A 15,611-nucleotide genomic window follows, 5' to 3' on the forward strand; every position below is an offset into this window, starting at 1 on the left:
TGATTTAATTTTACTAGCTAATGCAAAGCAGTGTATCACCTACACTAAAAGAGCCATTTTCTCATCCTGCCCTCAGTGTGCACGAGCACAGCACCCTGTTCTAGCCTAGCACGTAATTCAAGCCAGCCTCATTCCGCCGCTCTCCCGAGCGCACAAACCTCTGGCTTCGATCTCCCGGATGCAGGAATCCACCACCATGGGCCTCTGGGTGTTGTGGGCCTTCACCAGCGTGGTGAGGTCGCAGCAGTAGACTCGCTTTATCCTCTTCAGGTCTGGCTGGCAGTCGTTGGGCACGTACTTGGAGCACTGCTTGTGTACATTCAAGCCGCAGTCTGCAAGCAGAGTTAGCCACGTTAGCTCGTTCATTAATTAATGCTAATGCTGATAGGTCTTGTCTAACAATTTAATTCCCTGCTCCACATCAAGCAAGGGGCACAGTTTCCTCACCAGTCAGGAAAGATAGAATAGTGTGGACATGAGAAGGATGAGAATGAAAATGTGTAAAAGTCTCCTGGTGGGACAAGTAAACTCCAGCAGGGTTGTCAAAAAGCTTTAAAAACTCTGGATGTCCCTTACACTCCTCTGAGCTGAAGGAGACTGCTGGTGCAGTCTGGATCAGTTCATTACTGGACACACAGCTCAAGGTGTTGCATTTAAACATGTGAGACTTAACTTGTGGGTATTTTAGATTAGCCATAATTAAAATAGGCACAGTAGTGACTGTCTGTTGCTGGCTGTCATGTGGCTTAGCACTGATCGTGGTCAGAGAACCTCAGATTCACCTGAGCACTCCAACTGGGACAGTGCTGTGAGCCAGCATGCCTCACTCCCCCTTCCACATTCCTGCAGTGTCACATTTTGGCTCGCTCTGCCACATCAGCAGACTCCCCATCCCTGGCTCATCACTTCACTGGTGACTAAGTGTCCCCTGTGGCTTAGCCTGTAGGTCTGCTTAGGCACATAAAATGCTGTGAAAGGCACCATGTAAAAAATGGATTCATTTTACAAATAGTTCTTGCTGTCTTACTCCAGAGCCAAATACTGCCCTTGGTTGCACAGGTGGGTTTCTGTTAAACCATCACTGCTTCACCTCCACAAATTGAATTTTTCTAATAGATTCAAGTATTCAGCCAAATGAATTTATAACCTTCAGTAAAGCAAACACCACCACCATGAGTAGCATTATCTTATATAACTCTGATTCCTTTTTTAATGCCTTCCCAGTCATGCTCATCACTGATGACTTTGAGATAATTTAACATTAAGCTATTAGAAATGTAAACAGGACTATTACTTGCGGCATGTTTCAATATTTTGCTCTATAAAATATTAATCAAGGAAAGTCATAAGCACACCAAAACATTTAATGGAATTGGGTAGGTTTTTGTGTGTTTCTCCATACAGTTATTACTGCATAATTCATTATTTGTGAAATCTAAACAAATGTGAGAAGCTGCTAATAGGATCCTGCCTGCATTGTGTTCAGTGCTGGTCTCCAGGCATGTGAAGTTAAATTTAAATGCATCTGTGTAGTTAGAGTTAAATGCTGGTAATTTTATGAGGAAAAGTATTATGTTTCCTACTAAATAAATATGCCTTTTCATAAGTTTAATATTTTATGTATGTGAACAAATACAGTGCTGTGTATTAGTGAGGTCAGGTTTTGCACACTTGTGTTTAAGATCAAATAGCTTGAAAAGCAAACTACTATTCCTCTTTTTTAATGTCCTTCTCATATTCTTTGTGTTACCACTGTTCACCTACAGTCAGACAAGATGTAGCAATAGCTGAGACTGCACTTATTAAAACTCTGCATTTGTGAAAGGTATTTTGGTCCTTTAAACTGTGATCTAAATTAATTTTAGGTAACAACCGCCTCCTCAGTCTGTGAAAGGCAGATGTCAGTGTTGGATGTGTTTGGTGCCAGTCTGAGATCAGGAATGCCTGGAGGACAGGGCAGGAAGAGGTAAGATCAACAATTTTTTGAAGTGATTTCAGATCTGGAGAAACAAGTTACAAAAATCCATTTGTAATGTATCAAATACTAATTCACTTGCTGAATCCAAAAGCACATGATGTGATGATTATTGCATTTTTGCACGATAATTGCTTTTCCCAAAAGAACAAACAAAATAATTATGGCACTATTAAAATGCCAATACAGACTCCAGAAAACTAATCCCTTTTGGAAAATGAATGCCATATTTTTTTGTTTTATCTTGAGGTGGGATACTTCAGGCTTGCAGCAATGCATGGTATTTTTATGGGAAACAGGTGGCAGTCTTTTTTGCAGACAAGGGCACTTCCCAGCAATTGGTAGCAAAAAGAGGAGTTATGAATCCTCGTTGCTGGCTGGCTTTGCCATTTCCAGTGCTTGCATCTTGAGACATAAAAACATCAGGGATAACCTAATCATAAAGCACAAGTTTGAATGCATACAGCAGGCACAGGCAAAGGCAGGATCAAGGTGCTAGGATAGGATGTAACTCAGCAACCAAGGGCTGATGGCTTCGTTTCTGAACCAGCTAACGAGGCAAATGAAAACGCTCTAACTTCTATGGGAGGATTTCCTGCTTTGTTCTTTAAAGAAATCCCAGCCCTCCACTCCTGCAGGGAGTGCAGGCTGGGGTGGGACAGATGTCTGAGCACTTCAAGAGAATTGCAGAAAAGGTTGGAGTGCTACCTGAACACCTCACTCCCTGAGCGATGAGACCCCACATGAAGTTGGCGCAGTACTCACACCAGTGCGGACCTCGAAACGTATGGACCTGTAACACAAATGGGGGTGGGGGAAAGAAATGGGGTCACTGGGAGGCAGATGGTCGGACAGATGGAGCAACTGAAATGGATAAACAACAGAAGACTCAGTAGGAGTAAATCTTTAGCACATAGTGCCCACATCCTTCCAACGTCTAGATGAAATAAACCATGGGAACAGAAATTTGCTTTGATCTCGAAGTTTATCTTTCAATAGGCTTAACATAGCAGAGAACCAGGCTGTGGATGACACTGAAAACAAATAATTTTTGCCTGCTGACATTCTAGCTATAGCAGAGGGGAGGAAACCAGGAGAAAAAAAAGTAAAACTAATAATCCAAAGAACCGTAGCTAAAAGCACCCTTCCCCAGTCTAGTAAGTAATTTGAACTCACATAGGGAAAATATGTCAATAGAGTCTTTTTTCAGCAGATCAAACTTCATTTTGCTACAGTCCACACACAAGTAAATAAAGAAGAATAAAATTATTTGTGTGCTGACAGAGCCCACATCTCCCCAGCCACATTTTGCACACCACTGCCGCTTCCGCCACTGCTTTTCCAAAGGCTACAGCAGTAGATCTTTTTATTTAAGATGTGTATTCTGGTAAAGTAAGCATTTAATTTTCATTGAAATGAAGAGTAAATAGTGAGGTCTATGCCCCTGTGAATGGGCATGGTATGAGCTAGTTCTGGCCAGAGACTTAATTGAGCTTAACAAAACATAAATCATGCACACTCTGGCTGCTAATGCATCCTTTCCTTCTCTCTGCTCTTGTTTACCCGTTGGGTGGATGGCTGAAAGGCCACTTCCACCCCTGGGATGGGAAAAGCTGCTCTTTGCTTTTCATAGAGTGAAAAAAACAGTCATTGGCCTTTTTCAGATAAACTGTAAAGTTTTAGGCCAAGCATTTTGCATGCTAATGTTTTTGCCTCATTTGTCTGCAGGATCACACCGACACAAGCCTGTACTCTTGAGTCCAGAATGATAAAGTATTGTGATTTTAATACAGACTTCTCTTCCTGACTTTGAGATAAAAATGTGCCTGACTACAAATGGCTCCTGACCAACTATTCACAGTTAAATAACTGTGTTAATAAACTTAAAGCAATAGTAGTTCTTCCTCCCTTTTGACAGTGAAAGATCAAAACTGGAATGTTTGGCTTTTTTTGAGATGGTATTTTACCACTCAGGAAAACATGTATCTCTGAAACAAGGCTTTGCAATAAAGTTTGAGATAGACATATTAATAGATGTAGCCCCATACTTCTTTCCCATTTAATTTCATTTCATTTTGCAGAGTGGGTAGCATGAATTTCAGACACAGCTTTTTGCAGGAGTAAATGGCTATATGTAACAGCTGATGACCTGAGTTTCAGTCACATGCACTATGCGACCTTCAGTGGATACAAAACTACAGATAAAACTAATTATGCCTGCATCTTTATCATTTATAGACTGAAAGCCACATAATTACTAGGTCTGCACCTGCACTTAATTGTGGGTGAAAATCATCTGCTGTGGAAAGATAACTAGCTGTATCTTCTGCTTTGCAGCAGTTTACAAAAGCTAACCTTGTGAGAAGGGGTTGTAAGAGCTCAGCCAGGACTTTTAAAAATGCACCATTTCACAAATAAAGTCCATTGCAGTTGCTAGGATATTTGGGGCCTACTTGCTCACTTTACATAAAGCTTATTTCAACTGATCTGGCTGAGGCTTATTTTGAAAACGGCAGCTGATTATTCCTTGATCTTTCCTGCCGTTAATTGGAAAGTCATCAATGCTGACTGAGGGCTCCAATTGAGAAGTGCTGACAGAGCATCCTTCCCTTGTTCCATTCAGCTTGGTGGCCCTCAAAGGTTGAGTTCTCTTTATTCATTCACTCCAATTTTTCACGGATCCGCATTTTAGCTCAAATGGCAAGCCTCCAGCTGAACTACTCTGTGAAAAGCTAGTCTTGGTGGTTTCTGGCCAAGTTGAAACAGGGAAACTAACTGAAAAAAGAGAGAACTACAAAAGTTTCTAGATGAAGGTGCAAAAATTCCCTTAAGATGCAGTTTTGAACTAAGTCTCTTATGCCTTCTCATTAATTTTAAAGAAATAATGGAGGAAGCCTGTTCTTAAGAACACATTTTGAATGGCAAAATGGGATTTTTTTCCTGCAAGATTGGCCTCATCTCTGTTTCAAACAGGGAGATGTAAACATCAAGTCACAGATTTTTGAGATGGAGTTTTAGTTTTTGCCCTATCCTTTGTAACCACATCATTACAAAAAGACTGGGCACAGATTTTTTGGAACTTTGATCTGGAACTATTTATTGCTTGTTCCTACCCCATCCTGAAGTCTCAGTAGACCTCTCTGTGTACACACAGCATAGACTTAAGCTGCCTGAGCTATAGCTGACACATAATTCAAACTTTTAAAAAGAATTTTCAGGGAACTATTTCTTAAAATAAGCCAACCCCCTGACGTTTCAGACTATACACTGTACTTTTCTTGTTCAGTCTTTCATCCTCCTCCAATGAAAATTCTCCTCTTACATTGACTGTCTCTTCTCTGCTGGACAATCTCACACAACACTACCCTGCTTGCCTCTTCTTGTTGCCTTCCTGTTCTCTTTGCCCTTCGCCCACCTGGTGCCCTTGCTTTCAAATGGCAGCATTTCCCCTGCAGGTGCTACCTTATTCACTTCCAGTTTGTGTCTGAGTCATCTCCACAGAGGGGGAAACTCAGACCAAAGTTAAGGAATGCCAGTACAGTGGCAAACCAAAATAATGCTGTGAGCCATACTGCAGAAATGAACAAAAACAATTGTCTTGAATTGAAATGCCTTTTTTTTTTTAATTGACATTATACAGTGTTATTTCTGAAACAAGTTTGGTTTTATGTTACTGGGTCTGGAGACTTTTCTATTTGCTTTCCAAGAAAATATGTTTTTTTCAGGCTTTTGCCTGAATACAGACACATTTAGACTCTTTTGTGGACTCCTGCTGAACCTGAGCCATTTGAAGGGAAGAAAAGCTGACTCTGCTGTTATTTTTGTTTAAATGAATGCACATAAACTTTGTGATGTCTGTAAAAAAATGTTTCCCTCAAACCCTTTGTCTCTCAGAAGCAGTATTATCCGCAGTGCTTAATACAAGGGAAATTTATCCCGGAGACCCCTCTGTCCCAGCAGATCTCCTGACTTGTCTGTAACCAGCTGCCTTCACTCCGCTAGCCCACCTGCAAATGGGATCTGCCCGTGCCATGGTGGCAAACAGGCACACTATTGTGGAAAATGCACATTATTCAGCCATACTTGCTCACTTAAAGTAGCACAGCAGCCCTCTCATGAATTCCCAGCCTAGAACAAAAAGTGTGGAGCATCCTCAAACTCCATGCTGCTATCCTCAGGCACGAGGTTGACCTCACCACCAGTGGGATCCCACTGAAGTTGGCAGGTAAAGCACATCCGAAAGAGGCTGCTGGATCCGAACAGGAACAAGACACAAGAGGACTTTGGGATCCACTTAGGCTGACACCCACAGAGCTAGAGAAATACCTCTGTGTTTTTCTAAACGGAGCTTCTGAGATTTATTCTCTTTCCTGAGTTATGGTATGTCAACACTGGCTTAGGCAAAGCTGTCCCGCCAGACAGACGCCAGCTCCAAACCTAAATTCATGTGACTGCTTGGTGGGCTCAAGATGAACACAGCTTAACCAATCAGCCTGGATACTAAATCTTTTTTTGTCCACTTGCCTTGAGTGTCTTGAATGAGAAAGCATGGATGCTCAGAAGAGCATAAACCTGCTGCCCTCATACTCCAAACTTCAATGCTGCTTTTTAATTTTTGTATTAGCTTGGCAAGGGTGGAGGGAGAGCCATCCTTGCTCTGAATTTGTGCCTTGCGCTTATTTCTTGCTTTTGTTCCTTCCCTCTTGCAGTAAGATCTTTGTTATAAGATGTACAAAAATCCCATCAGCTTCGCTAGTAACGTGCCCTTCATGTTTTAGATTCTTCGTGGTTAAAGGACAAAAAGCTAGAGAGTGCCTGTTTGTTCATGAAGAATTGCTTATGACAAGATATGAGGGACACTGTGACACATAACCTTTATCCCTAGAAACTGAGATGAATGATTTAATGCACATCAGTATTCACCTAAAAATGGGGAAGACAACTTTTTTGAATGTCTTCAAAATAGCATTGTCCTTCAGATAAACCCCATATCATCATAGCCTGAGTGCTGTCAAAAGCCATCAAGCATCTTGCCCCAAGACCCATAAAGCCATTCTTACTTTTTAAAATGATTTCTTAACCCTTTTATGTAATGGATATGGAATATATTAAAGATATTAGCCTTGAGACATGTTTTAAATTTAAATGTTCTGTTCTGAGTATGCTATCCACATTTTTTTTTTCAACAACTGGACATGTTCTAATATATTCCTTTGGAAAAGCAACTGTATTTTCATAGCAAACATATTTGTCCATTAAGCAAATGTAACACTTTTGATTGACCTTTCTGGACAATTATTTTTAAAATGTTTGTTCCCCAGGGTCTGTTATTGCCTTTACTAGGATAGAACAATTATTTTCTGCTGTCAAGTCTTTGAATACATATCTATTTTAATCATGTGGCTTTCCAGTTAAACTATGAGTCTTTTGAAACAGAAAGGAACAGAAACTGTACAACAGCTAGATTGTGCAAACACAAAGTTAACTGGGCACAGGTCCAATTATAAATCAAAGCCAAAACAGAGGAAATTTTGAAGAGGAAAGAATGCATGGGTCAGAGTGGAAAGAAGCCTCAGTCATGAGAAAGTATTTTCTAGTTAAACTAAAATAGTTTTGATATTAAAATGATAATGAGGACAAAACCCAGAAAGAATGAAAGTTAGCTTAATCAAGCAAGAAAACACAGACTGTTTCCCCTATTTCCTTCAGAGCTGATCAGAGAGATAAATATCGACTTTTCTGTAGACTGGGTCAAGGAAGGGGAATGAGAAAAGGGATGCCATTATTTGCTTTGTTCACTAATATTAAATTATTGATTTGCCAATGACAGCAGAAGCACTGCAGAGGTTAGCAATGCCTGCACAGCAGAGTACGTAGAAAAATAAGAAGTGAAACTTTTTTGCTAAGTGAAATTATTTTGATCACTGCTTCTCCTTTTTTGACAGGTCCTAGATGAATATCAGAAAATTCTTGTTCTGCTAATGAGCTGAGCTATTCTGACAGTGACCGAGATCAGCATCCTCAAGGAGCATTACTAAACTGATGTTTCAAAGCTGAGATATGTTCCTTTCTTGTCTTGTTACTGCCCCTTATTCTCGATGCTCGTCCTGATAAGCATCAAAATACAATTTGACAGCATTAGCTATGGCAACTGGCTGGCATGCTCTGAAACCAGCACAGTCCTTTTGGCAAAACATTTTAATAAAAGCTGCCTGGAAGGTCCGTTTCCAAAGCTGAGTCACTTCCCTGCTGCAGTCTGCCAGAGACAGCACTCGGGAAAAGAATCCCTAAGAATCTGATTTTGTACGTATAGACAGCAGAGAGATGATCCATTTAAATGCCCCTGTGTTTGCCCAGTGATTTATTTTAGTTTGACAAGCAAACACAAGCTCAGATCCTATAGCTCAGTGGGACTCTGAGAACATTTCCTTAGCATATGGTGGGGGAACAAAAGCTGGGAGACAATACCCACCACTGTGCTTTGCTGTATTGTTAGGAGCACCCGAGCTCTCTCAACTTCTTCAGAAATGGTGCAAAATGTTTGCTGGTAAAATCCTACTGGCTTCTGATAACAGCTGGATTTTGAAAAGGGCCCTCTTTCTTTTAAAAGTACATACACTTAAGATGAAGGCAATAAATATGAAGTACTTTGTTTCTGAATAAAAAAGAAAACTGAATCTGTGAAAAAGAGTTAAGTTGCCAGTCAAGTAGTACAGTTAGCAGGAAAACCATTCTTTGGATTAAGAGCCTATGTAACAGCATACTAAGAAATCAGATAATGGAAATTGAAGTAGAAAGAAAAATCTAATTTTCAACACTTTTCTTAGAGCTAGTATAAATAGATGCATGCAAATCTCATCACAACAAAAAATAAACTGCGAGGCATCTCAACAGGACTTTTAACCTGAAAATAATAGCAAGCTGTGCTTACCTTAAAATTGTGTGCTTTTTCATAGTTGAAGTGGTTGTCGTTCTGAGTTAAGGCTGCTCTTCTGACCAGGGAGGTGATCTGTGAATAGGCAAAGAGTTTCAGAGGTTGCCACAAAAGTGCCCCCTTGACTCCCACCTTCACCCCCAGGGCCACGGCCAGGAGCTCTTGGCGCTTCCTTCCTCGCTTGGACTTGTGAACAACAGCACAGCTTTTCTCATTTTCCAGCCACAGGTCCTCAGAGAACATAGCGCTGGGATCCCAAATCTTTTCCCTGTCTTCCTCGGCGCCAGGGAGCCTGACTGTAGTCAGCACGGTACAGTTTGTCCAACTGCTTCTGATGTTAGACAGCAGATTTGAAGCAGCTGCAGCCCATTCTGCTGAGACCTCTGGCATGTGACTTGAATGGGCCGTCTTGTGGGACGGAAGGAGCTTCTGCATCTGAATAAGTAACGGCCTGTGCCGTGCAGTTTCTTGAGGCAGATGTGTGCCTCGAACAATAGCACGGATTCATACACTGAGCAGCCTCCCCCACTGTGCTCCCCCAGAGGGGGTCTCCAGATAGGTGCTGCTGAAATACCGGCTGGGGGGCACACGGCTTTACAGCTTCCCCCCCAAAGGCATTTCCAGGGACAGAACTCTTCAACTCTGCAGCATGGTAAAAAATGAACAAACAAACAAAAAGCTCCTGGAAAGCCCACACTACCGAATCCGATGCTGCATCCAATTACACTCAGACTCAGAGACTTATCAGCCAGCAGTCTGCATACTAGCAGATTAAGCCCTTAAAACCATGATGATTGTTTAATCTTACAGGGCAAAAAAATCTTCCTGATTTTTGGTTTTTGTTTTTTTTTTTTTTTCCATTTTCCTGTCCTGCACAAGGGAAAAAATACAGCAGCACTCCAAACATTAACAGCACTTTTATGCCATGGTTTAAACTAAGCATTTTGTCAGTGTGCACTTGGTAGCACTGAGGTAGCTCACTGCCAGGAAAAGCTGAAAGCCCAGCTGGGACTATGTGGGCTTGGAAGCCCTGGAGCCTCGTGCAGCAGCAAAGCTCACCACATGGATGAGGCAGCAGGGGGGTTCACATGGATGCAGGAGGCCCATATGCACAGCTCTGTTTGCAGAACAGGGTCTTCAAGGTGGCAAGAGTGCTTGTCCTTTGCTCTGCTTACCTGCATCTATAGATTTTGAGGGGAGCTGTTTTCTAGTTAAAGCCCAGGGACAGGAGGGTGGGGACCCTGCCCAGTAACAGCTTTCAGTATTACTTTGGACATCATCCACTTTTTTACAGGGAGGTAGTTCTGTATCCCAGGACATGGGTGTCTGATACTGAGCATTTCCTGAGAAGCACATTCAGTGCCCCCTCCCCACCGGTTTCCTTCCCTCCAGCTCCCTTCTTCTACTCCTTTACTAAGTATTCCAGTTCCCCATCCATAAGAGGATGTTTGGCAGAGCACTGTGAGATTTAAGTCTAGAAGTGTTCAAAGTGCTGGGATAGAGCAGAGTGGGGAGTTGCCAGTGCTACTGGGAAAACTGCCTATTTGAACTGGAGACACATCAGCCTTTTACAGTTTGCCCCACTTCAACAAACCCAGAAAATATGTGAAATTGAAGTGTTTAATTCAGTTATATTAACTTGTGAAGTTGACCTTGCATCTATTTTTTTCAATCTGCCTTTACCTAAGGCTGAAAAGTCAGAAGGTTCATCTAATTCACTTACTAACCCCTCCACCACACAGACTGCCTGTGCTTAGTAAAAGTCAATGCTCTGCTGATTTGAAAGCCCACGGGGACAGATGGTTGTCCCTCAGTAACATCAGGCTATGCAATTTCAGAGAGTACCCTACTTAGGGTTTTCAAGAAGTTGTGCAACCTGCAAAATCAGCTTCTCACTCATAAAGCCATGCACTTATTTCTATACATAGCCCATTTAATTCCTTTCTTTCTCAGGTAACTCACAACAGCGCTTTTTACACACTTCCATACTTCAAAGCTTCTGCTCCCCAGAAGAAGGAGGACTTCCACACAAACCCTCTGCTCCCTGAGCAGTTGCTGCCTGTTCAGCCTTTCCCTGGGGCTTGGCACTGTTATCTGACCACTGGTGACAACTGGCTGTGGATGCATGCATGAACATTGCTCTGCCTGCAGGAAATCCCTGCTGCTCTTCCATATGTCCTCCTGCAGTGAGTCCCAGTTTCTGCTAGCTCGGGACCTTTATCTGCTCTCCAGCAGATGAGGCAGAGCATAGCTGCCCAGCTTTTTCTCCATGTGTTTCAAGAGGTAGAAAGTGCTGCTTTTTGCCAGCAGCAATGGCATCAGTTTGGGCCATCACAAAGGAAACCTTGAGGTTGCTCAAAGTTCTTATCACATTACAGTTTCTTTCCTCAATGCCATTTAAAATGTATTTACATTTACCAGAAAGAAAACCCCCAAACTAGGTCTGGGTTTTCAGACACCTCTGAAGCTACAGCATCTAAATCCCCCACATGTACATAAGCTACTTTTTCTCTAACTTCCAGCATAACACATCCAAAGTCAGAGAGAGGTCGGTTTCCTAATAATGCTCTAATATTTGCATTTATGTCACTAGACTGATAAAAATCCCATTATATAACCAATATTTTTTACATAACACAGCAGATTTGATACTCAAGTGACAGGCTTATGATGATACATCTTGGAATTTCAATTTATTAAACTATTTTTAGAATATCAGAGTGTCATCCTGGGATCAGACATACGGACATGTTTAACGGAAACTCTGAGTGTTTGCACAGAAGCATTAAACTTAATAGACTTGAGGGAGGAAAACTCAGCCAAACCGGTTCACATGACTAAGCCAGAGCAGTATTTACTGTTTATCATATATGAAATTTTATTTATCCCCAGGAATCTGCCTTGCTTGGGCCCTGTTTAGACAGTTGTTCAGGGGGATTCGTTGCAGACACAGGATGTGCACAGAAGGCCAGCAGTGACTGCATCCTCTTAAGGAGCCTAATCAAAGCCCTAGCAGGTTTGGTGTCTAAATGGTGCTGCAAACCTCAGACAAGCTGGACCACACATACAACCACTTCCTTCTCTAAAAACAATGCAAACTTCAGCAATGACGAATTCTCAGCTGCAATCAGTTCCTGATACCACAGGCTCAACCCAGCGCTCTTCTTTTATCTGCTTTCTTTTTCCTAACACAAAATTGGCTGCACATGGTGTCAACTCATTCAAAGAGCATATCTTGATCAATTTAGTGAGTTAGCCTGCAGCTAAAGAGGAGAAGGCCACTGGCTAAGAATATTACTGCTGGTTGTCACTGAATGTGAAGCCAGTGAAGGCTGGCAGGCGAATATGGGTGATCTGTGTTTTCAGACCACAGAATTTCTGCCTAATGTATAGTTTTAGTTTACTAGTCTCTTTGCAAAACAGATGTTCTGTATAGGAAATTGGGCATCTAGAGACAAATAAATGTCACTGAACCAGAATAAGAAAGTTAAGGGGCGGAGCAGGGGGGAAGAGGGTGACAACTCAGCTGTTGCACTATTTCCAGCGTGCCTCCGCAGCATGAGCTGAGCCACACCATTGTCTCTCCCCCCAAATACTGGCATCTTGTTTGCTAACAAAGGCCTCGGGTGCAGGAAAGAACAAATTGAAGTATGAAAAGCTTTTGGTTTTGTACATGTGGTATGATTTCTCTTGCAGTCGTGTGGGCAGCGCAGAGGACTTGCTGGAAGCAAGCGGTGGGGGAACTCTGCCTGCTGCCTTGCTTGTCTGTGCCAGCTCCAGCGTGGTGGGAAGAGACACTGTGGGAGCGGTGGCTCCTCTCCCTGAGCTGCCACCATGCCTGTGGCTGGCAGGGAGGGGAGATCAGGCAGCCCATCCTTGGCTTGCTGCTCTGCCTGCAGAAGGACACAGCTGGGGGGGAAAGGAAGAGCACAGGCATGTCTCTTCAGATGAAACCACAAGTGAAATGGAGATTTCTCCATGATGAGGAGCTGTGACAAATCCATGACTGGTCTCTAACTAAATACACTTAACTCTGTACATAGATACAGTCATAGGTCAAAGAGAGTCCTGTTTCCTCGCAGGCACGGCACGCTGGGTTATCTGCCAGACAGATTATGTTTGCTCAATCGCAAACACGTGGTGGAGATGACACAGGGAACAGGAATCTTGCAGCTATTGGGTTTTTCCTAGTTTTCTCCCACGGAGCTCTTCCCACGATGCACTCAGAACACGTCAAAGAAACCATCTCTTAGCAAGACACAGGGCACAGAGGGGAAATGGTGCTGGAGGCCAGTCAGCCAAAGCCTTTGCCATGCCACAGTCCCAGCAGTCCGTGCCTCCCACTGCCACGGCACTGTGAGCTGCCGCTAAAAGGCTTCTGTGCTGCTGAAACAGTGGGAGGAAACAAGCTCCAAGCAGAAAACATGCTGAACACAAAGCCAAGCACAATGCATGGAGAGTGGTGTTTGCCAAGCTGATCTCACAAAACCCACTTTCCTAAGAAACCCTCTCTCCCGCGGGAAGGCTCCCAGTGCCGGTTAGGTGAGCAGAGGTTGCAGAGGTGAGCAGGGCCAGGAAGATCCACAACGTGTGGCCAGGTGCTGGGGGGAAATCAGATTGCACAGCTACTGGGCTGCTGCTGCTCTCTGGTTTGCCTCTTCCCCACCCCAACACAAAACTCTCCTGTTTCCAGCAGAAAGCTTCTTTTCAAGGTGAATTGTCATTCAGTAAATTGGACACTGTTAATAAAAAAAAAAAAAAACAAACCAAAAAACACTGGGTTTTTTTTTAAGGATTAACATTTATCTATAATTTTGCTTTTTGCTACTTGGAATTTCAACTTTTTTTTTTTAAATAACCACCAGTACCTCTGAAAATTATGACTGAGCAGCTGTCAACAACATGCATAATTTTGTTTAGACAGCAAACTGATCTACACTGGGCTCTTGTTCTGGAAAACCTGGTTGCACTTTCACCACCACCATTCACACCTATCTTTTGCAGATAATCCACAGCAAAAGAAACTGTTTATTTAAAACAGCTTCTTATATTGGAAGACTCCCAAAGTACATGCTCTGATGTTAAAACTGATTAAAATTGTAATATTCACACCTCTCCTAAATTGACGTGATTGATTATTTATTAGCGTCTCAGCAACCAGCTGTCATTCATATGCACTTATTTCTGACCATGTCTGTATTCAGTCCATTCCTCCACAGATAAAAATATAATTTACCTGCAGCAAATGGAAATATAATCTCCCTTAAACGCCAGATCTCCTTTCTAAATCCTCCTCAAACAGATTTTTCTGTATGAATCATGATTATTTTTCTCAAAACAATGCAGTGAACCAAACAATACAACAGCCAAAGGTGAAATAATGTATAATCAGGAAGGCACTAGTGAGACTATTATTAAAAATAATAGTTGCTGTAAGCCTCTTATGGTGTATTAATAGAATAAACTATTGTCTATTTTGGAACAACAACTGGAGATCAAATTAAGTGGTATGCAATTACATAGTCATCTTCAATTAAAAAATAGTGAGTGGATTAAAAGATTCTATGTTGTCAGGCAATTCTACCACTGAATGCATTAATTTGTGTATTTCCTACCCACCTTTGTATTAAATACGTCTGAAATAGTATTTTGATTTCTTATTTTTGTCAACTATAATAAATTGGCGTTGTGTTACAAATACAATGTCAGTATCATGAAAAAAACAGTGCAGAAATGAGGAAAGGACCTAGGCACAGTATGAGCTACCACAGCAATTCCCTCAAATAACCCTGTAGAGATTAACATGGTAACAGCAGGTCTAGCCTATTTATTGTCTCGACTTCCTTTCCTCCCACTCTCTCCTTTATCCTTCCCAATCCATCTCCATACTTGTCAAGGTTATTAATGACATTTTCCTGGCCCAGTTCATGATCCTCTCCTCTGTGCTTAATATTCATGACCAAAATGGTAGCAGAGGGATGAGAGAAAAGAGGCACGAGGGCTAAGTGGGGCAGATGAGAGCAGAACTGCACACCATGGCCACTGCTGGAAGAGGAACACCAGCTCTCCACAGAGCACCAGCCCGCACAGGGCTGCCAGGAGCTGCTTCAGCTGCAAAGAGGGCTTGCTCAGGGAAACTGCACTGGATTGATTTCTGAACACCTCTTGTTCCCTCTGGGGATACAACAGGCGTAACTGACTGAATTTTCCTGCCTGCAGCATCTGCCAATGAGTACTGCTATCACGCGTAGTGTAGATCAATGTGTATCCATGATAACATCGGGCCTGCAGGCAAATGAAAACTCAAGCCTGATATTTATCCTGATATTTGCAAAACATTGGCAGTGATCCTGTTATTTTGTCAATGATGATGGTATTTTTTTTGACAACAGAGCTAACACAGTATTTTTCTAACAAATAAGACATTTTAGGAGAGGATGGATGGATGGATGGATGGATGGATGGATGGATGGATGGATGGATGGATGGACGGATGGATGCATAGCAGGTGTCTGATCTAAAACAGTAACATGTTCTTGCTTTATAAACAAAGGAGAAAAACAGAAACCTCCAGACAGTGATTCACTGTCTTCTATGAGAGGTCAAGTCTAAAATGGATGAGCTTGAATTGCCTTCTTGCAGGTCATTTATGGATCATACAGGAAAACTCGATGGCTCTCGTAGAAACAGAAGCTTTACTAT

General features: G+C 42.2%; 1 protein-coding gene across 1 annotated transcript in view; it reads right to left on the minus strand.

The window, feature by feature from the left end:
* Positions 1 to 15,611, minus strand: part of CHN2 (chimerin 2) — a 158,175-nt gene that overhangs the window by 14,466 nt on the left and 128,098 nt on the right. The window contains exons 7-9 of the mRNA XM_084204400.1: positions 8,907 to 8,984; positions 2,684 to 2,768; positions 159 to 332 (exon numbers count right to left, since the gene is read on the minus strand). Coding sequence (XP_084060526.1) covers positions 159 to 332; positions 2,684 to 2,768; positions 8,907 to 8,984 — 337 coding nt within the window. The remainder of the gene's footprint in view (positions 1 to 158; positions 333 to 2,683; positions 2,769 to 8,906; positions 8,985 to 15,611) is intronic.

The sequence above is a fragment of the Fringilla coelebs genome (assembly GCF_963513975.1).
Source record: "Fringilla coelebs genome assembly, chromosome: 1".
NCBI lineage: Eukaryota > Metazoa > Chordata > Aves > Passeriformes > Fringillidae > Fringilla > Fringilla coelebs.